Consider the following 25,775-nt stretch of genomic DNA (forward strand, 5'->3'; position numbering starts at 1 on the left):
TTACACGTAAGAATCTACACTGAATTTGGGACAAAACGCGACAAATTTTAGGCCAAACGGATGAGTATTCACTCACGGAAAAAATCAAACAGTTTCACACACAAACGAACCTTCCTTTCGGCCCTGGCAGTGATGAATAAAAAATTTATTGCCAATCCTGTGGGACGAATCTGGGAATAAATTCTCAGCCAAAACTCAGTAGACACAGTGACAAACGTATAGTAAAAAGTTCAGACTAAAATACCCAAGGAGTAAGGCGTACTAATTCCTAGACCGAGAATGAACAAAACTGGTTTTCCGAAAACAAAGTCTCCTGGCTTTTCTCCCTGCTATCTTCATTTTGTGATTTGTTTATGGACGTGCCTCCTTACCTGGGTGCAAACAACATATGAAAGTACTTGTCTGAATTTTTTCAGCGCAATATGGACCCAAATAAAATTTCATAAACTAGGGCGAAATTTCACAAATTTTGGTAGAGGATAGCCTTGGTTTGCACAAAATTTCTGAAAAATTCTCCCGAAATAGTTTTTTCCTGAATTTCCACGTCAGAATCTACACTGAATTTGGGACAAAACGCGACAAATTTGAAGTCAAACGAATGAGTATTCAGCCACGAAAAAAATCAAAGAGTTTCACACACAAACAAACCTTCCTTTCGACCATGGCAGTGATGATAAAAAAAATTTATTGCCAATCCTGTGAAACGAACCTGGGGCTCAAATCTCATCCAAAACACAGTAGACACAGCGACGAACGTCTGGTAAAAATTTCAGACGAAAATACCCAAGGAGTAAGGCGTAGTAATTCCCAGACCGAGAATGAACAAAACTGGTTTTCCGAAAACAAAGCCTCCTGGCTTTTCGCCCCCGTATCTTCTTTTTGTGATTTTTTTATGGACGTGCTTCCTTACCTGGGTGCAAACAACATATGAAAGTATTTGTTTGAATTTTTTTAGCGCAATACGGACCCAGAATAAAATTTCAGAAAGTAGAGCGAAAATTCACAAGTTTTGGTAGAGGATAACCTTGGTTTGCAAAATAATTCTGAAAAATTCTCCGGAAATAGTTTTTTCCTGAAATTCCACGTAAGAATCTACACTGAATTTGGGACAAAATCCGACAAATCTCAAGTCAAACGGATGAGTATTCACTCACGAAAAAAATCAAACAGTTTCACACACAAACGAACCTTCCTTTCGGCTCTGGCAGTGATGAATAAAAAATTTATTGCCAATCCTGTGGGACGAACCTCGGGATCAAATCTCAGCCAAAACTCAGTAGACACAGTGACGAACGTATAATAAATATTCAGACGAAAATACCTCAGGAGTAAGGCATAGTAATTCCTAGCCCGAAAATGAACAAATTTTTTTTTCCGAAAACAAAGCCTCCTGGCTTTTCTCCCTACTATCTTCTTTTTGTGATTTGTTTATGGACGTGCCTCCTTACCTGGGTGCAAACAACATATGAAAGTACTTGTCTGAATTTTTTCAGCGCAATACGGACCCAGAATAAAATTTGAGAAAGTAGGGCAAAATTTCACAAGTTTTGGTAGAGGATAGCCTTGGTTTGCACAAAATTTGTGAAAAATTCTCCCGAAATAGTTTTTTCCTGAATCTACACTGAATTTGGGACAAAACGCGACAAATTTCAGGTCAAACGGATGAGTATTCACCCACGAAAAATATCAAAGAGTTTCACACACAAACGAACCTTCCTTTCGGCCCTGGCAGTGATGATAAAAAAAATTTATTGCCAATCCTGTGGGACGAACTTGGGGCTCAAATCTCATCAAAAACTCAGTAGACACAGTGACGAACGTCTGGTAAAAATTTCAGACGAAAATACCCAAGGAGTAAGGCGTAGTAATTCCCAGACCGAGAGTGAACAAAACTAGTTTTCCAAAAGAAAAAGCCTCCTGGGTTTTCTCCGCCGTATCTTGTTTTTTTGATTTGTTTATGGACGTGCCTTCTTACCTGGGTGCAAACAACATATGAAAATACTTGTCTGAATTTTTTCAGCGCAATACGGACCCAGAATAAAATTTCAGAAAGTAGGGCGAAATTTCACAAGTTTTGGTAGAGGATACCTTGGTTTACACAAGATTTCTGAAAAATTCTCCCGAAATTGTTTTTTCCTGAAATTCCACATAAGAATCTACACTGAATTTGGGACAAAACGCGACAAATTTCAGGTCAAACGGATGAGTATTCACTCACGTAAAAAATCAAACAGTTTCACACACAAACGAACATTCCTTTCGGCCGTGACAGTGATGAATAAAAAATTTATTGCCAATCCTGTGGGACGAACTTGGGGCTCAAATCTCATCCAAAACTCAGTAGACACAGTGACGAACGTCTGGTAAAAATTTCATACGAAAATACCCAAGGAGTAAGGCGTAGTATTTCCCAGACCGAGAGTGAACAAAACTGGTTTTCCGAAAGAAAAAGCCTCCTGGGTTTTCTCCCCCGTATCTTGTTTTTGTGCTTTGTTTATGGACGTGCCTGCATACCTGGGTGCAAACAACATATGAAAGTACTTGTCTGAAATTTTTCAGCGCAATACGAACCCAGAATAAAATTTCAGAAAGTAGGGCGAAATTTCACAAGTTTTGGTATAGGATACCTTGGTTTACACAAGATTTCTGAAAAATTCTCCCGAAATTGTTTTTTCCAAAAATTCCACGTAAGAATCTACACTGAATTTGGGACAAAACGCGACAAATTTCAGGTCAAACGGATGAGTATTCACTCACGAAAAAAATCAAACAGTTTCACACACAAACGAACATTCCTTTCGGCCCTGACAGTGATGAATAAAAAATTTATTGCCAATTCTGTGGGACGAACCTGGGGATCAAATCTCAGCCAAAACTCAGTAGACACAGTGACGAACGTATGATAAAAATTCAGACGAAAATACCCCAGGAGAAGGTATATTAATTCCCAGCCCGAAAATGAACAAAATTGGTTTTCCGAAAACAAAGCCTCCTGGCTTTTCTCCCTACTATCTTCTTTTTGTGATTTGTTTATGGACGTCCCTCCTTACCTGGGCGCAAACAACATATGAAAGTAGTTGTCTGAATTTTTTCAGACAAGTACAGACCAAGAAATAAAATTTCAGAAAGTAGGGCGAAATTTCACAAGTTTTGGTAGAGGATAACCTTGGTTTGCACAAAATTTCTGAAAAATTCTCTTGAAATAGTTTTTTCCTGAAATTCCACGTAAGAATCTACACTGAATTTGGGACAAAACGCGACAAATTTCAGGTCAAACGGATGAGTATTCACTCACGAAAAAAATCAAACAGTTTCACACACAAACGAACCTTCCTTTCGGCTCTGGCAGTGATGAATAAAAAATTTATTGCCAATCCTGTGGGACGAACCTCGGGATCAAATCTCAGCCAAAACTCAGTAGACACAGTGACGAACGTATGGTAAAAATTCAGACGAAAATACCCCAGGAGTAAGGCATAGTAATTCCCAGCCCGAAAATGAACAAAATTGGTTTTCCGAAAACAAAGCCTCCTGGCTTTTCTCCCTACTATCCTCTTTTTGTGATTTGTTTATGGACTTGCCTCCTTACCTGGGTGCAAACAACATATGAAAGTACTTGTCTGAATTTTTTCAGCGCAATACGGACCCAGAATAAAATTTCAGAAAGTAGGGCGAAATTTCACAAGTTTTGGTAGAGCCTTGGTTTGCACAAAATTTCTGAAAAATTCTCCCGAAATAATTTTTTCCTGAAATTCCACGTAAGAATCTACACTGAATTTGGGACAAAACGCGACAAATTTCAGGTCAAACGAATGAGTATTCACCCACGAAAAAAATCAAACAGTTTCACACACATACGAACCTTTCTTTCGGCCTTGGTAGTGATGAACAAAAAATTTATTGCCAATCCTGTGGGACGAACCTGGGGCTCAAATCTCATCCAAAACTCATTAGACACAGTGACGAACGTCTGGTAAAAATTTCAGACGAAAATACCCAAGGAGTAAGGCGTAGTAATTCCCAGACCGAGAGTGAACAAAACTGGATTTCCGAAAGAAAAAGCCTCCTGGGTTTTTTCCCCCGTATCTTGTTTTTGTGATTTGTTTATGGATGTGCCTGCTTACCTGGGTGCAAACAACATATGAAAATACTTGTCTGAATTTTTTCAGCGCAATACGGACCCAGAATAAAATTTCAGAAAGTAGGGCGAAATTAAACAAGTTTTGGTAAAGGATAACCTTGGTTTGCACAAAATTTCTGAAAAATTCTCCCAAAATTGTTTTTTCCTGAAATTCCACGTAAGAATCTACACTGAATTTGGGACAAAACGCGACAAATTTCAGGTCAAATGGAAGAGTATTCACTCACGAAAAAAATCAAACAGTTTCACACACAAACGAACCTTCCTTTCGGCCCTGACAGTGATGAATAAAAAATTTATTGCCAATCCTGTGGGACGAACCTGGGGATCAAATCTCAGCCAAAACTCAGTAGACACAGTGACGAACGTATGGTAAAAATTCAGACGAAAATACCCCAGGAGTAAGGCATAGTAATTCCCAGCCCGAAAATGAACAAAATTGGTTTTCCGAAAACAAAGCCTCCTGGCTTTTCTCCCTACTATCTTCTTTTTTGTGATTTCTTTATGGTCGTGCCTCCTTACCTGGGTGCAAACAACATATGAAAGTACTTGTCTGAATTTTTTCAGCGCAATACGGACCCAGAATAAAATTTTAGAAAGTATGGCGAAATTTCACAAGTTTTGGTAGAGGATAGCCTTGGTTTGCACAAAATTTCTGAAAAATTCTCCCAAAATTGTTTTTTCCTGAAATTCCACGTAAGAATCTACACTGAATTTGGGACAAAACGCGACAAATTTCAGGTCAAACGGATGAGTATTCACCCACGAAAAAAATCAAACAGTTTCACAGACAAACGAACCTTCCTTTCGGCCTTGGTAGTACTGAATAAAAAATTTATTGCCAATCCTGTGGGACGAACCTGGGGCTGAAATCTCATCCAAAACTCAGTAGACACAGTGACGAACGTCTGGTAAAAATTTCAGACGAAAATACCCAAGGAGTAAGGCGTAGTAATTCCCAGACCGAGAGTGAACAAAACTGGTTTTGCCAAAGCAAAAGCCTCCTGGGTTTTCTCCCCCGTATCTTCTTTTTGTCATTTGTTTATGGACGTGCCTCCATACCTGGGTGCAAACAACATATGAAAGTACTTGTCTGAATTTTTGCAGCGCAATACGGACCCAGAATAATATTTTAGTAAGTAGGGCGAAATTTCACAAGTTTTGGTAGAGGATAGCCTTGGTTTGCATAAAATTTCTGAAAAATTCTCTGGAAATAGTTTTTTCCCTCAATTCCACGTAAGAATCTACACTGAATTCGGGACAAAACGCGACAAATTTCAATTCAAACGGATGAGTATTCACTCACGAAAAAAATCAAACAGTTTTACACACAAACGAACCTCCCTTTCGATCCTGGCAGTGATGAATAAAAAATTTATTGGCAATCCTGTGGGACGATCCTGGGGATCAAATCTCTGCCAAAACTCAGTAGACACAGTGACGAACATATGGTAAAAATTTCAGACAATAATACCTTAGAAGTAAGGTGTAGTATTTCCCAGTCCGAGAATGAAAAAAACTGGTTTTCCGAAAACTAAGCCTCCTGGTTTTTCTCCCCGGTATCTTCTTTTTGTAATTTGTTTATGGACGTGCCTCCTTACCTGGGTGCAAACAATATATGAAAGTACTTTTCTGGATTTTTTCAGCGCAATACGGACCCAGAATAAAATTTCAGAAAGTAGGGCGAACTTTCACGAGTTTTTGTAGAGGATAGCCTTGGTTTGAACAAAATTTCTCAAAAATTCTCCTGAAATAGATTTTCTTGAAATTCCACGTAAGAATCTACAATGAATTTGGGACAAAACGCGACAAATTTAAGTTCAAACGGATGAGTATTCATCTTGGAAAAAAATGAAACAGTTTCACACATAAACGAACCTTCCTTTTGGCCCTGGCAGTGATGAATAAAAAATTTATTGCCAATCCTATGGGACGAACCTGGGGCTTAAATCTCATCCAAAACTCAGTAGACACAGTGACGAACGTCTGGTAAAAAGTTCAGACTAAAACACCCAAGGAGTAAGGCGTAGTAATTCCCAGACCGAGAGTGAACAAAACCGGTTTTCCGAAATCAAAGCCTCCTTGCTTGTCTCCCCTGTATCTTCTTTTTGTGATTTGTTTATGGACGTGCCTCCTTACCTGGGTGCAAACAACATATGAAAGTACTTGTGTGAATTTTTTCAGCGCAATACGAACCCAGAAAAAAATTGCAAAAAGAAGGGTAGAATTTCACAAGTTTCGGTAGAGTAACCTTGACCTTGGTTTACACAAAATTTCTGAAAAGTTCTCCCGAAATAGTTTTTTCCTGAAATTCCGCGTAGGAACCTCGACTGAATTTGGGAAAAAAAGTGACAAATTTAAGGTCACACACAAAGATCCTTCCTTTCAGCCCTTGCAATAATGAATAAAAAATTTATTGTCAAACTTGTGGGTGGAATCTGAGGCTGAAATCCAAGCCAAAACCATATGAAAGTACTTGTTTGAATTTTTTCAGCGGAATACAGACGTGGAAAAAAATTTTCGAACGTAGGGCAGCATTTCACAAGTTTCGGGAGAGGATAACCATGGTTTACACAAAACTTCTGAAAAATTCTCCCGAAATAGTTTTTTCATTAAATTCCTCGTAGGAACCTCGACTGGAATTGGGACAAAACGCGACAGATTCAACGGAATACACCTAGGAAAAAAATCAAACAGTTTCACACACAAACGATCCTTCCTTTCAGCCCTGGCAGTGATGAATGAAAAATTTATTGCCAATCTTGTGGGAGGAATCTGGGGCTCAAATCCCACCCAAAACTCAATAGACACAGTGACAAATCTCTAGTAAAAATTTCAGACCAAAATACACAAGCAGTAAGGCGTACTAAATCCCAGACCGAGAGTGAACAACGTTGGTTTTCCGAAAACAAAACGTCCTACGTTTTCTACCCCGTATCTTTTTTGGTGATTTTTTTATGGACGTGTCTCCTTACCTGGGTGCAAAAACCATATGAAAGTACTTGTGTGAATTTTTTCAATGGAATACGGACCTGGAAAAAAATTGCAGAACGTAGGGCAGAATTTCACAAGTTTCGTTTGAGGATAGCCTTGATTTACACAAAATTTCTGAAAAGTTCTTCCGAAATAGTTTTTTCCTGAAATTCCACGTAGGAACCTCAACTAAATTTGGGACAAAACGCGACAAATTTCAGGTCAAACCGTGGAGTATTCACCTACGAAAAAAATCGAACACTTTCACACACAAACGATACTTCCTTTCAGTCCATGCAGTGATGAATAAAAAATTTATTGTCAAACTTGTTGGAGGAATCTGGGGCTCAAATCCCACCCAAAACTCAATAGACACAGTGAAGAATGTCTGGAAAAAATTTCATACCAAAATACCACGTTTACAGAATTTCACAATTTCGGTAGAGTATAGCCTTGGTTTACACAAAATTTCTGAAAAATTGTCCCGAAATAGTTTTCTCCTGAAATTCCACGTAGGTACCTGAACTGAATTTGGGACAAAACGCGACAAATTTAAGTTCAAACGGATGAGTATTCATCTTGGAAAAAAAGTCAAACAGTTTCACACAAAAACGATCCTTCCTTTCAGCCCTGGCAGTGATGAATAAAAAATTTATTGCCAATCTTGTGAGAGGAATATGGGGCTCAAATCCCAGCCAAAACTCAATCGACACAGTGACGAATGTCTGGTAAAAACTTTAGATCAAAATACCCATGGAGTAAGGCGTAGTAAGTTCTAGACCGAGAGTGAACAAAGTTGGTTTTCCGAAAACAAAACGTCCTGGGTTTTCTACCCCGTATCTTTTTTTTGTGATTTTTTTATGGACGTGCCTCCTTACCTGGGTGCAAACAACATATGAAAGTACTTGTGTGAATTTTTTAAGCGCAATACGGACCCAGAAAAAAATTGCAGAACGTAGGGCAGAATTTCACATGTTTCGGTAGAGGATAACCTTGATTTACACAAAATTTCTGAAAAATTCTCCCGAAATTGTTTTTTCCTGAAATTCCACGTAGGAACCTCGATTGAATTTGTGACAAAATGCGACAAATTTCATGTCAAACGGATGAGTATTCACCTAGGAAAAAAATCAAACAGTTTCACACATAAATGATCCATCCATTCATCCCTAGCAGTGATGAATAAAAAATTTATTGCCAATCTTTTGGGAGGAATCTGGGGCTCAAATCCCAGCCAAAACTCAATAGACACAGTGACGAATGTCTGGTAAAACTTTCAGACCAAAATACCCAAGAAGTAAGGCGTAGTAAGTCCCAGACCGAGAGTGAACAAAGTTGGTTTTCCGAAAACAAAACGTCCTGGCTTTCCTACCCCGTGTTTTTTTTTTTGTGATTATTTTAAGGACGTGCCTCCTTACGTGGGTGCAAAAAACATATGATATGAATTTTTTCAGCGGAATATGGACCCGGAAAAAAATTGCAGAAGGTAGCGCAGAATTTCACAAGTTTCGGTACAAAATATAACATTGGTTTACACAAAATTTCTGAAAAATTCTCCCGAAATAGTTTTTTCCTGAAATTCCACGTAGGAATCTCGACTGAATTTGGGACAAAACGCAACAAATTTTACGTTAAACGGATAAGTATTCACCTAGAAAAAAATCAAACAGTTTCACACACAAACGATCCTTCCTTTCAGCCCAGACAGTGATGAATAAAAAACTTATTGCCAGACTTTTGGGAGGAATCTAGGGCTCAAATCCAAGCCAAAACTCAATAGATACAGTGACGAATGTCTGGTAACAAATCTCAGACCAAAATACCCAAGGAGTAAGGCGTAGTAAGTCCTAGACCGAGAGTAAACAAAGTTGGTTTTCCGAAAAAAAAAAACGTCCTGGCTTTTCTACCCCGTATCTTTTTTTTGTGATTTTTTTATGGACGTGCCTCCTTACCTGGGTGCAAACAACATATGAAAGTACTTGTGTGAATTTTTTCAGCGCAATACGCACCCGGAAAAAAAATATCAAAAAGAAGGGCAGAATTTCACAAGTTTCGGTAGAGGATAGCCTTGTTTTACACAAAATTTCTGAAAAATTCTCCCAAAATAGTTTTTTCTTGAAATTCCACTTAGGAACCTGAACTAAATTTGTGATAAAACACGACAAATTTCAGTTCAAACGGATGAGTATTCAGGTAGGAAAAAAATCAAACAGTTTCACACACAAACGATCCTTCCTTTCAGCCCTCGCAGTGATGAATAAAAATTTATTGCCAATCTTTTGGGAGGAATCTAGGGCTCAAATCCCATCCAAAACTCAATAGACCCAGTGACGAATGTCTGGTAAAAATCTCAGACCAAAATACCCGAGGAGTAAGGCGTAGTAAGTCCTAGACCGAGAGTAAACAAAGTTGGTTTTCCGAAAAAAAAAACGTCCTGGCTTTTCTACCCCGTATCTTTTTTTTGTGATTTTTTTATGGGCGTGCCTCCTTACTTGGGTGCAAACAACATATGAAAGTACTTGTGTGAATTTTTTCAGCGCAATACGGACCCGGAAAAAAATTGCAGAACGTAGGGCAGAATTTCACAAGTTTTGGTAGAGGATAACTTTGGTTTACAAAAAATTTCTAAAAAATTCTCCCGAAATAGTTTTTTCCTGAAATTCCACGTAGGAACCTCGACTGGATTTGGGACAAAACGCGACAAATTTCAGGTCAAACGGATGAGTATTCACCTTGGAAAAACATCAAACAGTTTCACACACAAACAATCCTTCCTTTCAGCCCTGGCAGTGATGAATGAAAAATTTATTGTCAATCTTGTAGGAGGAATCTGGGGCTCAAATCCCAGCCAAAACTCAATAGACATAGTGACGAATGTCTGGTAAAAATTTCAGGCACAAAACCCAAGGAGTAAGGCATAATAAGTCCCAGACCGAGAGTAAACAAAACTGGTTTTCCGAAAACAAAACATCCTGGCTTTTCTACCCCGTATCTTCTTTTTGTGATTTTTTTATAGACGTGCCTCCTTACCTGGGTGCAAGTAGCATATGAAAGTCCTTGTGTGAATTTTTTTCAGCGCAATACGGATCCAGAAAAAAATGCAGAAAGTAGGGCAAAATTTCACAAGTTTCAGAAATAATAACAAGAATTACAACATAAATTCACAACTGTACTATAAAACTTTATACATTATAATTAATAATAGATGCCCAATTCACAAACAAATAACAATGAACTTGTTTAAAATAACTGATGGAATAAAATTAAAACTTTAAATTTTAAATAAATTTAATTGATTCCGTTCGGATTCTTAGATCGATAATATGAATCTAAACCATTCTTATAAATAGTTCATCGTTAATAAAAAATTATTGAGAAGTAGAATAATAAAAGTTAAAGTTATAGGAAAAGAGAAAAAAACCTACTGCAAATTAATCCACAACATTCTTTTGCTAAAAAAAACCTAAAATTAAAGGATTGAAATGTTCACCTCTTATCGCGGTAAAGTCTTTGAATGCTTTTTATTCACTCATGAAATCTCAATCTCAATTAAATCAAGGAAGTACCAAGTAATTTTAGGAAAATGATTTCTTAATTACTTGATACTTCATTGACTGAATAAGATAGATCTTCAGACAAAATATAAGAAACAAAAGAATTGTTAAACATATGAGAAAAATCACACACACACACATCAGATACACCTGTCTCAGATAGACCTGTCTTAGATAGACCTGCCTCAGATAGACCTATCTCAGATAGACCTGCCTCAGATAGCGCTATCTCAGATAGACCTGTCTCAGATACACCTCTCTCATATACACCTGTCTCAGATACACCTTTGTCACATACACATGTCTCAGATACACCTCTGTCAGATACACCTGTCTCAGATACACCTGTCTCACATACACATGTCTTACATAAATCTCTCTCACGTAGACCTATCTTACATAAACTTGTCTTACATAGACTTGTTTTAGATAGACCTATGTTATGTAGTTTATATAATTTTTTTTTTAAATCTTTATATTTTTATAAAATTGTTTGTATGTTAAATATAATTGATTATTGATTTATTCGTAGGTAAATTTAATATATAATTTTATTAATTATAAATTATTTATATTTATTTACACATAAAAAAGTTGGATTTTATTTTATGTTCCCTAAATTTTTTATTGCACAATATATTTTATTATTTGCTTACAATAAATAATAAATTCTCAATATTTTAAGTATTTATAATAAAAAAGTATTTAATGTGTTTACTTATGTTTTTTTACATATTAAATTTATATATTTATTAGAATAATGTATGTATTTATAATATGAAGCTATTTAGTGCATATATTTATTAAAAACATGAATGCATCCGTTTTTTTATAAAATATACATTAATAAATTCAAATTCAGTGCATAGTATATTAATTATTTATTATATTTAATAAGTATAGTAAATGATATTATTAATGTTTATGTAAATACTAATAAAAGCTACATTTATTAAATATTTATGTTTAATATGTGTTTATAACATGCAAATATTTAATTATGAATTTATAATTTTTACATGTATTTATTAAAAGTTTGTGTGTATTTACTCTTTGATGAAAATATTTATTAAAAACATGTATTTATCTGATTTTAAGGAATGATAAATTTAATTTACACATGAAAGTATTTATATATTTATTAATGTTAAAAATAAATATTAAATGTTTAATTGTTCTTTGTTACATTGAAGGCCTATATATATTATGCAAAACTCATCAACAAAATGAAATAAGGCACTCAAAGTGCGTGGTAGAATTGGAGAATTGTCTTTCTTTTCTTATTTGTGAAGATTTATCTTAATCAGTCATTGGAGTATCAAGTAATTTTACAATAGAATTTATTTTTTTAAATTACTTGGTACTTCCTTGATTTGATTGAGATTTGATGTTTCACTTAGTACGAAGCATTCAAAGTGTTTATTGAGGAGATTGAGGGGAATTTTAATATGATGGTGATCTCTAATAATCCAATTTTGTGTTTTTGTTATTGTTATTGTTCACACATTTTTTTTGGGACACCTTTTCTCTTATTGTTGAAAATTTCAAGTTTTATCTTGGTTATTTGATTTTATTTTATTTTTTATCTTTAATCAACTGATGATGCTTTATGCTTATATCAATCTAATCAATTAAAAAACCTCAATAGAACCAATTAAGTTAGTTTCATTTTTTTAATTTAATTTTTTAACTAAATAAAATCAATATTAGTTGATTTTGGTATTAAACTTTTGATTCATAAAATTATGAATTCGAATCAAATTAACTAATAGTGTGTTTTTTTTTTTTGATTATCATCCTTTCTACACAGAACTTCACTTGTTACTTACCCTAGCTTCTTGTAGACAACACTCCTCTATCAATTTTTTTTTTATACAAAACATTATTGTATCAAATTTCAATTACCTACTTTTCATGCTTAATATGCAAAATGCATCTAAATTTGTCCTATCAAGATATTGTCCACTTCATTCTTTTCCAGTTTATTTATTATGGGGAGTAAAACATTCTAAAACTTTGATCCTTAAACAACCCATTGTAACAAAGATTAACAAAACATATTAAGAATGTGTAGTTTAAGTAAAACTCAATTTTACAAAACTAATTTGGTAAGGTAATTTTGTATCTATCTATATATTGTTATTTGACCATATTTTTAGAAAATGAGAGATTTTTTACAAGCTCCCGCGTACCGAGGACATGGAGTATATGGAACCTGATAGCAAATGACACAAGTGGTCTAATAAATCTTGTTAGGATAGACACTAATATGATTTAATATCATATTAAGAAATTGAAATTTAAGTCTAACTTAACGTTATAAAAGACGTAAATGTGTTACTAGAGTCTTGATTGTGGACCTACCAAAGACATTCATATTCACTTCCTATCACACCATGCTTTTTTTTCTTGTTTATTCAATAATCAAACTCCATGTTGTAGACTTGATGCAGTGAATACCAACCCTTTCACTTGAGAAAAAAAATAAAGGAATCCATAAAACTTAATAACTTGCAAGAACTTATAACACAAGCTTTAGAGAGATAAGACTATGCCCTTAGTTTTTACCTCAAGTGTTAAATGTCATATGTTGTTGCATAATACCTCAAGAACAACACAAACATATAAATTAAACCACAACACCTTATATCCTTAAAAGGCATGTCCCATGATTGCTATCCTAGAGTTAAAATGAAGGACAATCTTTATCATTTCACGTAATACTTCACGCCTCCATAGGTATTTACTGTCTTGAATAATCATTAAAACTTTATCTTTGAACACACATATTATTCTCATCTATAAATACTCCAAATCATAGCAAACACAATATTTTTCAATCCAAATTCTTAACTTTACCGATCCCTCCATTATGATGCACAAAATGTTGTATGCCATAACAATGTAGAACCTTACTCAAGCCCAACCATCTTAAACTGATATTCCACACCTCATATGATTTGTTGCAAGTGAAGAAAATATGTTTAGTTGATTCATTATTGGAGTTTCAAAAAGGGCACAATAGCTACTTAAAATGGAGTAATATATTATGTTTTTTAAAATTATCCTAGTTAGTAGTCTATTCCAAAATAGCTTTATCACTGGAGTTTCAAAAATGGCACAATAGCTAGTTAAGAAGGAATAATATATTGTGCTTTTTAAAATTATCCTAGTTAGGAGTCTATAACAAAATAGCTTCAAAGAGAGACACAAAGCGTTTGGAGGGACTTTGTAGGTCAAGAGCTTCTGCAATGTACCATGTGGTTGGAACAAACCAATTTTTATGGCTTGAATGATATTGTATGCAAATTTGGGCAAATAATACTCGAGAGCTTCCTCCCCCTATAGCCTCATCTTCTTCTTTTTTTCTATGTAGTGATGTATTGGTTATTGTTAATATGAGGTCCTCCAACACTATCTTCTTCCATTTAAAGATATTGATTCTCCGTGTTAGCCTCCACTCTCCTATCTCAATTGACCAAAATCCCATATTGTTGATGTAATTGTTGCTTTGAAACTAATAACAACCTATAAAATCTCTTTGGTATTTACCCCACTCCTTATTTGATTTTATTTTCTTCACTATATACTTTTCCCAATCTCTCCATAAGATGAAACTATTTCTTTGTATTTAGTGTTCATCACACTATTATCATGACTTTTGTTGTTAACTCTTAACAATAAAAACTTTACATGTAGTTGCTTCCTTCTCAAAGTTTGACAACGAGCATGTAGTTCTTACGCAGTTCACATTCTTTTTTTTTAACAACGTAGAATCTCACAACTATCTTTTTCAATTACCTTTTCTTATATTGGTATTTATCATCTTCTATTATAATTTCTTTCTAAATTTGATGCTTTGAACAAATTAAATATCATTAACTCGATCAAACATTACAAATGAACACACAATGTTTGTTTGCTAATCGAAATATCTTTTTTATACATTTGAATTCTATGTTTAAAAGATGACTTCTTAATAAAAATCAAAATAAGAATGGAATCATGAAGATAGTATTTTCTTGTAATGAAAATTAATCAAGTGCTAGTTTGATGTAGAAACCTCATAGGTTATTTTTTTTAGTTTATTTATTACCAACATAATCTTATTTATTGAAGATAGAGTCCTCAAACTATTATAACAAAAAGTTGAAATCAATAAATCTACAAGTAGGTGGAAATAGATTAGAATAATTCTTTTTTTGTAAATCTTACATTACACAAAAGAAAAAAAAATTATGTCACTAAAATGACGTCTCCCTCTTGCATGGCCTTACATTAAGTATACATAAATAAGATGCCCTTAACCCCCTGCTAACAACATTATAACACTAAAAAGTGTAGTCTTTGTCACCCAATTTAGAAAGCTTTATAATTAGATTACAACTTCATTTTATGTTGTTCATGATTTGGTTGAAGTTCCAAAAAAACTTTCCTTCCCACAAATGTCTAACAGGTCTTGTCTTTCCTTTTCAATTTGTTTGGGTAGATCTCTAGTTGACTGATGAAAATGAGTCTCCTAGAGATTGGTTGTTTCTACCTCTCCTCCTTGTGATGGATATGCTTTGTATTTGCAGGAAGGAAACTTCCTTCCCTCGATTGTAATATTGATACATTATATGTCCTATATCCCTGCAGAAAAATGATCAAGGGGAAAAAAATTTAGAAGTACTTGTTTCTCTAATGTACACATTCTTACTTAATCAATGTCATTCTATGCACTAAGCTAACCTCTCCTTTCCTTTTAAATTAGACTAAGTTGAGTCTATATTGAGTTAAAATTCAGAAAATTAGCCCAAATGTACTAATGTAAGCGAATGGTTTTTACTCAAGCTTTAATGCTCCACAATTTCCTGAAATCACCATTTTACCCCTTTTTTATGCATGAAATGGTCCCTACCTTTGCCAAAATTACCCATTTAGGCACCAGTCTGATTAGGAGAAACAAACTTTTTTTGTTCTTATGTGTTATCAAGGTCCATGTTTTTAATTGTATATATCACATTCTATCTGGTGAATAAACCTTAGTGATCTTTTAGATCACTCTTTAGACAATTCTTTGTCTTAGCCATGAGTAAATGTTTGTTAAAAAATACTTGGCGGGTTAGTTAGAAATGACTTTGATATAAAAAGAATATATACTCAAATTTATAACTAAAAGTGACTACATTCTGAAATAATACTTGACGTGTTAGTTAAGAATGACTAAGATCTAAAAAAATACTTGTGTTGCAATTTAGACGGTTAGTCTTCATAATGGAACTCAATAAATTGGTTTAAAATTAGATTATAGTTTGCGCTATCAAAAGAACCAACATACAAACTTGAAAGTACATTCTTCTTTTTTTTTATCCTTTTAAAATTTTATGCTATTTATTATATAAGTTAATTATTGTCTGTATCATCAAACATTATTTATAAAATCAGAAAATACAATTCAACCTCATTCCACTTGTGTTTTGTTATGTTTTCACAATATTTGAACTAATATTCAATAAAAAAATTATTTTAATAATGAATAATATTTAATAATCAAAAAATTATTTTAGTTATAATATGTTAAGTTTTTTTAAATTATAATCACCTAATATTTTTCTTAATTTACATTAATTGTTTAGAATTATTCTTGTTAGATTATTTTTTGTCAACTTTTCCGTCCATGTTAATTGCAAAATTTCATGTTACTTGATACTTAATGTAATGACATAGATAAAATACAAATAATGTGTTTTTTTATCAAAGACAAAAGTTATTAAGAACTGAAATCCTAAACTATATTTAGAGATCAAATATATTTAAATCTTTCCAGTAAAATATTAGAATTTTTGCTGTCTAATATATTTTTCAGGTTTTAAAAATGGGGAAGAACACAAATCCTACTATATTTTAGGTATACATGGTTTTGAAGTTAGATATTAACAATGATATAGGTATGTATATTGTATAAAAGTTCTTATTCATGGGGAATGACCCTTGACCCATGAGATAGGTGTGTGTTAATTCTCTACATGACGTTATTACAATACCATAAATAAGTTTATAAATCCTTTCAAATCATGTGACATATATATGTAGTGTGACTATAAAAATCCTTCAAATGGTGAAATTTTACATTAACTTTATGAAAATAAGTAATTTTTTTAAAAAAAAATATGTATGTGGATAAGTCGTATTTGAAGTATGATTTTAAAAATTAAATAAGTCAAATAAGTAAAAATTGAATTTTATTTTTAATAGGTAATTTTTTGATTAAGTGCATGATTTCCATTTTTTTTAAATTTGGGATAAAAAAAATATAAGCATTGTTTTTTGTAATATAAAAACAATGTTTTTATGCAAGATTCTCTTTTTTAATTTTGATCACAATATTGTTTTCAATATGATACTCTCTTAGAGGAAGATGCTAATAGAAATTTGTTGATTGAACTAGATAGTAAAAAAAATCACAAATTAGATAATTAATTGTTAACTTTTTCCATAGTTTCCTTACAACGCAATTCAATCAATATATTTTTACTGATCTTATCATGAAGAAAACAATATTATAAATAAAACTAAAAGAAAAGTAAATTCTGCACAAAAACAAAATTTTCATCAAATAAAAAGTTAATGTTTGTATATTTCACCACAAATTTAAAATAAAATAAAATAAAAACTTCACAACTTCAATTAAAAAAATTTAATGTAACGAAAAATCGTATTTTGGAACAGAATTTGTTATTTTGGAACAGAATTTGTTACTATTTGCTAGCCATGTGAAGATATTTTTAATTAAATGTTTGCATATTATCGTCAACAATTTTGTGAAATGGTGAAATTTTACATTAACTTTCCAAATAATTATATAATTTTCTTTGAAAGGATGAAACGATGGAAGAAGATGGTGATTCCCATGTAAAGATATTTGAAGAAGAAATAAGATCATCCCTTCCTCCCAACCTAATTCCTCCCACTTAGTCTCAAACATAAAATTTTTTGCATTCTTTTTCTTTATTTTTATCATAAAAAATAATTAAATTTCGAACTGTACTATTAAACTTTATACATTATAATTAATAATAGATGCCCAATTCCCAAACAACTAACAATGAACTTCTTTAAAATAGTTGATACAATAAAATTAAAACTTTAAATTTTAAATAAATTTAATTTATTTCGTTCGAATTCTTAGATCGATAATACGAATCTAAACCATTATTATATCCTCCCACTTAGTCTCAAACATAAAATTTTTTGCATTCTTTTTCTTTATTTTTATCATAAAAAATAATTAAATTTCGAACTGTACTATTAAACTTTATACATTATAATTAATAATAGATGCCCAATTCCCAAACAACTAACAATGAACTTGTTTAAAATAGTTGATACAATAAAATTAAAACTTTAAATTTTAAATAAATTTAATTTATTTCGTTCGAATTCTTAGATCGATAATACGAATCTAAACCATTATTATAAATAGTTCATCGTTAATATAAAAATGTTGAGAAGTAGAATAATAAAATTGAAAATTATAGCAAAAGAGGAAAAAAAATGTACTGCAAATTAATCTGGTGCATTTTTTTGTAAAAAAACTTAAAATTAAAGGATTGAAATGTTCACCTCTTATTGGGATAAAGTCTTTGAATCCTTTTTATTCACTCATGAAATCTCAATCTCAATCAAATCAAGGAAGTACCAAGTAATTTGAGGAAAATGATTTCTTAATTATTTGATACTTCATTGACTGAATAAGATAGATCTTCAGACAAAATCTAAGAAACAAAAGAATTGTTAAACCTATGAGAAAAATCTATGGAAAAGACTACAATTCATAACCTCACTTTGACTGTATTATTATGATTTGTTGAGCTATAGACACATATATATAGGTCGTAAGTCTAATTTAGGTGGTGATTTGAGTCATGAGATTTTCTTAGTTTAGAAAAAAAAAATGCAAGGTGACTTGGATATTTCAATCCACCTGAGTGTAGACCTGTCTTAGATATACCTTTCTTAGATAGACCTGTCTTAGATAAATCTGCCTTAGATAGACCTGTCTCAAATACACCTCTCTCAGATACACCTCTCTCAGATACACCTATCTCAGATACACCTATCTCAGATACACATGTCTCAGATAGATCTGTCTCAGATAGATCTGTCTCAGATAGACTTGTCTCAGATAGACTTGCCTCAGATACACCTATCTCAGATACACCTCTGTCAGATACACCTGTCTCAAATAGACTTGTCTCATATACACCTTTCTTACATAAATCTGTCTTATGTAGACTTATCTTACATAATCTTGTCTTACATAGACTTGTTTTACACCTGTCTAAGATACACCTCTGTCAGACACAACTGTCTCAGATAGACCTGTCTCAAATACATATGTCTTAGATACACCTATCTCAGATACACCTCTGTCAGATACACCTGTCTCAGATAGACCAATCTCAGATAAACCTGTCTCATATACACCTGTCTCAGATACACCTTTCTTACATAAATTTGTCTTATGTAGACCTATCTTACATAAACTTGTCTTAAATAGACTTGTTTTATATAGACCTATGTTATGTAGTTTATATAATTTTTCTTTCAAATCTTTATTGTTTTATAAAATTGTTTGTATGTTAAATATAATTGATTATTGATTTATTCGTAAGTAAATTTAATATATAATTTTATTAATTATAAATTATTTATATTTATTTACACATATATCGAAAAAAAGTTGGATTTTATTTGATGTTCCTTTAACTCTTTTTTTTCACAATATATTTATTATTTGCTTACAATAAATAATAAATACTCAATATTTTAAGTATTTATAATAAAAAAGTATTTAATGTATTTATTTATGTTTTTTTAAAGATTAAATTTATATATTTATTAGAATAATGTATGTATTTATAATATGAAGCTATTCAGCGCATATATTTATTAAAAACATGAATGTATCCGTTTTTTTTTTATAAATGATACATTAATAAATTGAAATTCGGTGTATAGTATATTAATTATTTATTATATTTAATAAGTATAGTAAATGATATTATTAATGTTTATGTAAATACTAATAAAAAAATAAATTTATTAAATATTAATGTTTAATATGTGTTTATAATATGAAAGTATTTAATTATATATTTATAATTTTTACATGTCTTTATTAGAATTTTGTGTGTATTTACTCTTTAATGAAAATATTTATTAAAAACATGTATCTATCTGGTTTTAATGAATGATAAATTTAATTTATACATGAAAGTATTTATATATTTATTAATGTTAAAAATAAATATTAAATGTTTAATTGTTTTTTTTATATTGAAGGTATATATATATATATAACACACTCAAAGTGCGTTGTAGAATTGAGATTTGTCATTTTTTTTATATGTGAAGATCTATCTTAATCAGTCATTGAAGTATCAAGTAAATTTACAATATAATTTATTTTTTAAAATTACTTGGTACTTCCTTGATTTGATTGAGATTTGATATTTCACTTAGTAGGAAGCATTCAAAGTGTTCATTGAGAAGATTGAGGAGAATTTTAATATGATGGTGATATTTAATAATCCAATTTTTTGTTTTTGTTATTGTTCACACATATTTTTGGGTACACCTTTCTCTCTTGTTGCTGGACATTTTAAGTTTTATCTTGGTTATTTGATTGGTTTTTTATCTTTAATGAACTGATAATGTTTTATGCTTATATCAATCTAATCAATTAAAAAACCTCAATAGAACCAATTAAGTTAGTTTCACTTTTTTTAATTTAATCACTTAACTCAATAAAATCAATATTAATTGATTTTGGTATTAGATTTTCAATTCAAAAAATTATGAATTCAACTCAAATTAACTAATAGTGTGATTTTTTGTATTGATTATCATCCTTTCTACACAAAACTTCACTTGGTATTGACCCTAGCTTCTCGTAGACAACACTCTTCAATCAAATATTTTTTATACAAAACATTTCTCTATCAAATTTAAATTACCTAGTTATCATGCATAATATGCAAAATGCATCTAAATTTATCATGTCAAGATATTGTCCACTTCATTCTTTTCCATTTTATTATTGTGGAGTAAAACAGTCTAAAAATTTGATCATTAAAGTATTACCAACCATTGTAATGATGATTAACAAAACATATTACCAAGGTGAAATTTTAGTCTAACTCAATTTTATAAAACTAATTTGGTAAGGTAAATTTTGTATCCATCTACATATTGTTATTTGACCATATTTCTAGAAGATGTGAGATTTTTAACATGCTCCCTCCTACCGAGGACATGGAGTATATGGAACCTGATAGCAAGTGACACAATTGGTCTAATAAATCTCATTAGGATAGACACTGATATGATATAATATCATATCAAGAAATTAAAATTTAAATCTAACTTAACTTTACAAAAGTGCTTATAAAGTGAGGTTTATGTGTGTGTGTCTTATTTGGTCATATATGTAGAAGATATGACATCTCCAAAAGACGTAAATGTGTTAATAGATCCTTGACTGCTTGATTATGGACCTATAAAAAACATTCATATTCACTTCCTATCATACCATCCTATTTTTGTTTTTTGTTTATTCAACAATCAAACTCCATGTTATAAACTTGGTACAATGAATACCAACCCTTTCACTTTAGAAAAAAAGAAAGGAACCAGTAAAACTTAATAATTTGCAACACCTTATAACACAAGCTTTAGAGAGATATGAATATGCCCTTAGTTTCTATCTCAAGTGTTAAATTTCATATGTTGTTGCACAATACCTCAAGAACAACACAAACATATAAATCAAACCCCAACACCTTATATTCTTTGAAGGCATGTTTCATGATTGTTATCCCAAAGTGAAAATGAAGGACAATCTTTATTATTTCACGTAATACTTCACGCCTACATAGATATTTAATGTCTTGAATAACCATTAAAATTTTATCTTTGAACACACATACTCTTCTCATTCTATAACTGCTCCAAATAATAGCAAACACAATCTTTTTAAATCCAATTCTTAACTTTACAAATCCCATCATTATGATGCACAAAATGTTGTATGACATAACAATGTAGAACCTTACTCAAGTCCACCCATCTTTAATTGATATTCCACACTTCATAGGATTTGTTGCAAGTTTAGAAAATATGTTTAGTTGATTCATCACTGGAGTTTCAAAAAGGGCACAATAGCTAGTTAGGAAGGAGTAATATATTGGGCTTTTTTAAATTATCCTTAGTTAGGAGTCTATTCCAAAATAGCTTCAAAGAGAGGCACAAAGCCTTTGGAGGGACTTTGTAGGTCAAGAGCTTCTTCAATGTACCATGTGGTTGGAATTCACCAATTTTTATGGCTTGAATGATATTGTATGCAGACTTGGGCAAATAGAGCTTTCTCCCCCATAACCACAACTTCTTTTTATTCCTATGTAGAGATGTATTGACAATTCTCAATATGAGGTCTTCCAACACTACCTTCTTCCATTTAAAGATATCCATTCTCCATGTTAGCCTCCACTCTCATATCTCATTTGACTAAAACTCATATTATTGATGTAACTGCTGCTTTGAAATTAAGAACAACTATAAAATCTCTTTGTCTATGTTTTTTTTTTCTCTTAACCATTTTTCTTCTAAAATTTGTTGCCTTTGTTAAATTATTTGTTATTATTTTATTCACTATATACATTTCCCAATCTCTCGATAATATGAAACTATTTCTTTGTATTTGGTGTTCATCACACTATTATTGTGACTTTTGCTATTAATTCTTAACCACAAGAACTTTACAAGTAGTTGTTTTCTTCTCAAAGGTTGACAAAGAACGTGCAAGTAGTTCTTACGTAGTTCACATTCTTTTTTTTTTAGGAATAACATAAAATCTCACAACTATTTTTTCAATTACCTTTTCCTATATCGGTATGTATCATCTTCTATTATAATTTTTTTGTAAATTTGATACTTTGATCAAATTAAATATCTTCACATTAAATATAATTAACTCGATCAAAGATTACAATGAATACACAACATTGATGTTTGTTTGCTAATCAAAATAATTTTTTATACATTTGAATTCTATGTTTAAAAGATGACTTCTTAATAAAAATCAAAATAATAATGGAATCATGAGATAATATTTTCTCATAATAAAAATTAATCAAAGTGTTAGTTTGATGTAAAAGTTCTTATAATGACCCTTGATCCATATGAAAGGTGTGTTAATTCTCTACATTAAGTTATTACAATACCATAATTAAAATACCATAAATAAGTTTATATATCTTTTCAAATCATGTGACCTATATGCAGTGTGACTATAAACATCCTTCAAATAATGAAATTTTACATTAACTTTATCAAAATAAGTAATTTTAAAACTCTAAATTTTAAAACAACTAATTGATTCCGTTCGGATTCTTAGATCGATAATATGAATCTAAATCATTATTATAAATAGTTCATCGTTAATAAAAAGAATGTTGAGAAGCAGAATAATAAAATTGAAAATTATAGCAAAAGAGGAAAAAAAATGTACTGCAAATTAATCAAATGCATTTTTTTGCTTAAAGGATTGAAATGTTCACCTCTTATCAGGATAAAGTCTTTGAATGTTTTTTTCTTCACTTATGAAATTTCAATCTCAATCAAATCAATGAAGTACCAAGTAATTTTAGGAAAATAATTTCTTAATTACTTGATACTACATTGACTGAATAAGATAGATCTTCAGACAAAATCTAAGAAACAAAAGAATTGTTAAACCTATGAGAAAAATCTATGGAAAAGACTACAATTCCTAACCTCACTTTGAGTGTATTATTATGTTTTGTTGAGCTATATACACATATATATAGGTCGTAGGTCTAATTAAGGTGGTGGATTGAGTCATGAGATTTCCTTAGTTTAGAAAAACAAAATGCAAGGTGACTTGGACATTTCAATCCACCTAGGTGTAGACATGTCTTAGATAAACCTTTCTTAGATATATTTGTCTTAGATAGACCTGTCTTAGATAAACATGTTGTCTTAGATAAACATGTTGTCTCAGATAGACCAGTCTCAGATAGACCTGTCTCAGATACACCTGTCTCATATACACCTGTCTCAGATACACCTATCTCAGATACACCTATCTCCAATAGACCTGTCTTACATAAATTTGTCTTACATAAACCTGTCTTACATAGACCTGTCTTACATAAACATATCTTGCATAAACTTATTTTAGATAGACCTGTGTAGTTTACATAATTTTTTTTTAAATCATTATTGTTTTATAAAATTGTTTGTATGTTAAATATATTTGATTATTAATTTATTCGTAGGTAAATTTAATATATAATTTTATTAATTATAAATTATTTATATTTATTTACACATATACGAAAAAAGTTGGATTTTATTTGATTTTCCTTTAACTTTTTTTTTTGCACAATATATTTTATTATTTACTTAAATAAATAATAAATAATTAATATTTTAAGTATTTATAATAAAAAAGTATTTAATGTATTTATTTATGTGTTTTTACAGATTAAATTTATATATTTTTTAGAATAATGAATGTATTTATAATATGAAGCTATTTAGTGCATATATTTATTAAAAACATGAATGTATCCGTTTTTTCTAATAAATTATACATTAATAAATTCAAATTCAGTGCATAGTATATTAATTATTTATTATATTTAATAAGTATAGTAAATGATATTATTAATGTTTATGTAAATACTAATAAAAAATAAATTTATTAAATATTTATATTTAATATGTCTTTTATAATATGAAAGTATTTAATTATGTATTTATAATTTTTACATGTCTTTATTAGAAGTTTGTATGTATTTACTCTTTGATGAAAATATTTATTAAAGACATGTATTTATCTGGTTTTAATGAATGATAAATTTAATTTACACATTTAAGTATTTATATATTTATTAATGTTAAAAATAGATATTAAATGTTTAATTGTTCTATGTAACATTGAAGGCCTATATATATTATGCAAAACTCATCAACAAAATGAAATAAGGCACTCAAAGTAAGTGGTAGAATTGGGATTTGTCCTTTCATTTATATGTGAAGATCTATCTTAATCAGTCATTGAAGTATCAAGTAATTTTACAATAGAATTTATTGTTTAAAATTACTTGGTACTTCCTTGACCTGATTGAGATTTGATATTTCACTTAGTAGGAAGCATTCAAAGTGTTCATTGAGAAGATTGAGGAGAATTTTAATATGATGGTGATCTCTAATAATCCAATTTTGTGTTTTTGTTTTTGTTATTGTTCACACATAGTTTTTGGTACACCTTTCTCTCTTGTTGCTGGAAATTTTAATTTTTATCTTGGTTATTTGATTGGTTTTTTTTTATCTTTAATGAACTAATGATGTTTTATACTTATATCAATCTAATCAATTAAAAATCCTTAATAGAACCAATTAAATTAGTTTCACTTTTTAATTTAATCACTTAAGTGAATATAATTAATATTCGCACACGCACACACACACACGCAGACACACAGTGTTAAATGTCATATGTTGTTGCCTAATACCTCAAGAACAACACAAATATATAAATCAAACCCCAACACCTTATATTCTTTGAAGGCATGTTTCATGATTGCTATCCCAGAGTGAAAATGAAGGACAATCTTTATTATTTCACGTAATACTTCACGCCTACATAGATATTTAATGTATTGAATAACCATTAAAAGTTTATCTTTGAACACACATATTATTCTCATCTATAAATGCTTCAAATCATAGCAAACACAATCTTTTTCAATCCAAATTCTTAACTTTACCGATCCCACCATTATGATGCACAAAATGTTGTATGACATAACAATGTAGAACCTTACCCAAGCCCACCCATCTTAAACTGATATTCCACACTTCATAGGATTTGTTGCAAGTTTAGAAAATATGTTTAGTTGATTCATCACTGGAGTTTCAAAAAGGGCACAATAGCTAGTTAGGAGGGAGTAATATACTGGGCTTTTTTAAATTATCCTTAGTTAAGAGTCTATTCCAAAATAACTTCAAAGAGAGGCACAAAGCCTTTGGAGGGA

General features: G+C 31.0%; 1 protein-coding gene across 1 annotated transcript in view; it reads right to left on the bottom strand.

Moving 5' to 3' along the window:
- The window catches only part of LOC137838902 (uncharacterized), a 38,829-nt gene that overhangs the window by 12,849 nt on the left and 205 nt on the right, over positions 1 to 25,775 (bottom strand). The window contains exons 2-5 of the mRNA XM_068648111.1: positions 23,690 to 23,830; positions 19,003 to 19,122; positions 18,662 to 18,886; positions 10,819 to 11,013 (exon numbers count right to left, since the gene is read on the bottom strand). Coding sequence (XP_068504212.1) covers positions 10,819 to 11,013; positions 18,662 to 18,886; positions 19,003 to 19,122; positions 23,690 to 23,830 — 681 coding nt within the window. The remainder of the gene's footprint in view (positions 1 to 10,818; positions 11,014 to 18,661; positions 18,887 to 19,002; positions 19,123 to 23,689; positions 23,831 to 25,775) is intronic.

Source organism: Phaseolus vulgaris, chromosome 4, assembly GCF_000499845.2.
Source record: "Phaseolus vulgaris cultivar G19833 chromosome 4, P. vulgaris v2.0, whole genome shotgun sequence".
Taxonomy (NCBI): domain Eukaryota; kingdom Viridiplantae; phylum Streptophyta; class Magnoliopsida; order Fabales; family Fabaceae; genus Phaseolus; species Phaseolus vulgaris.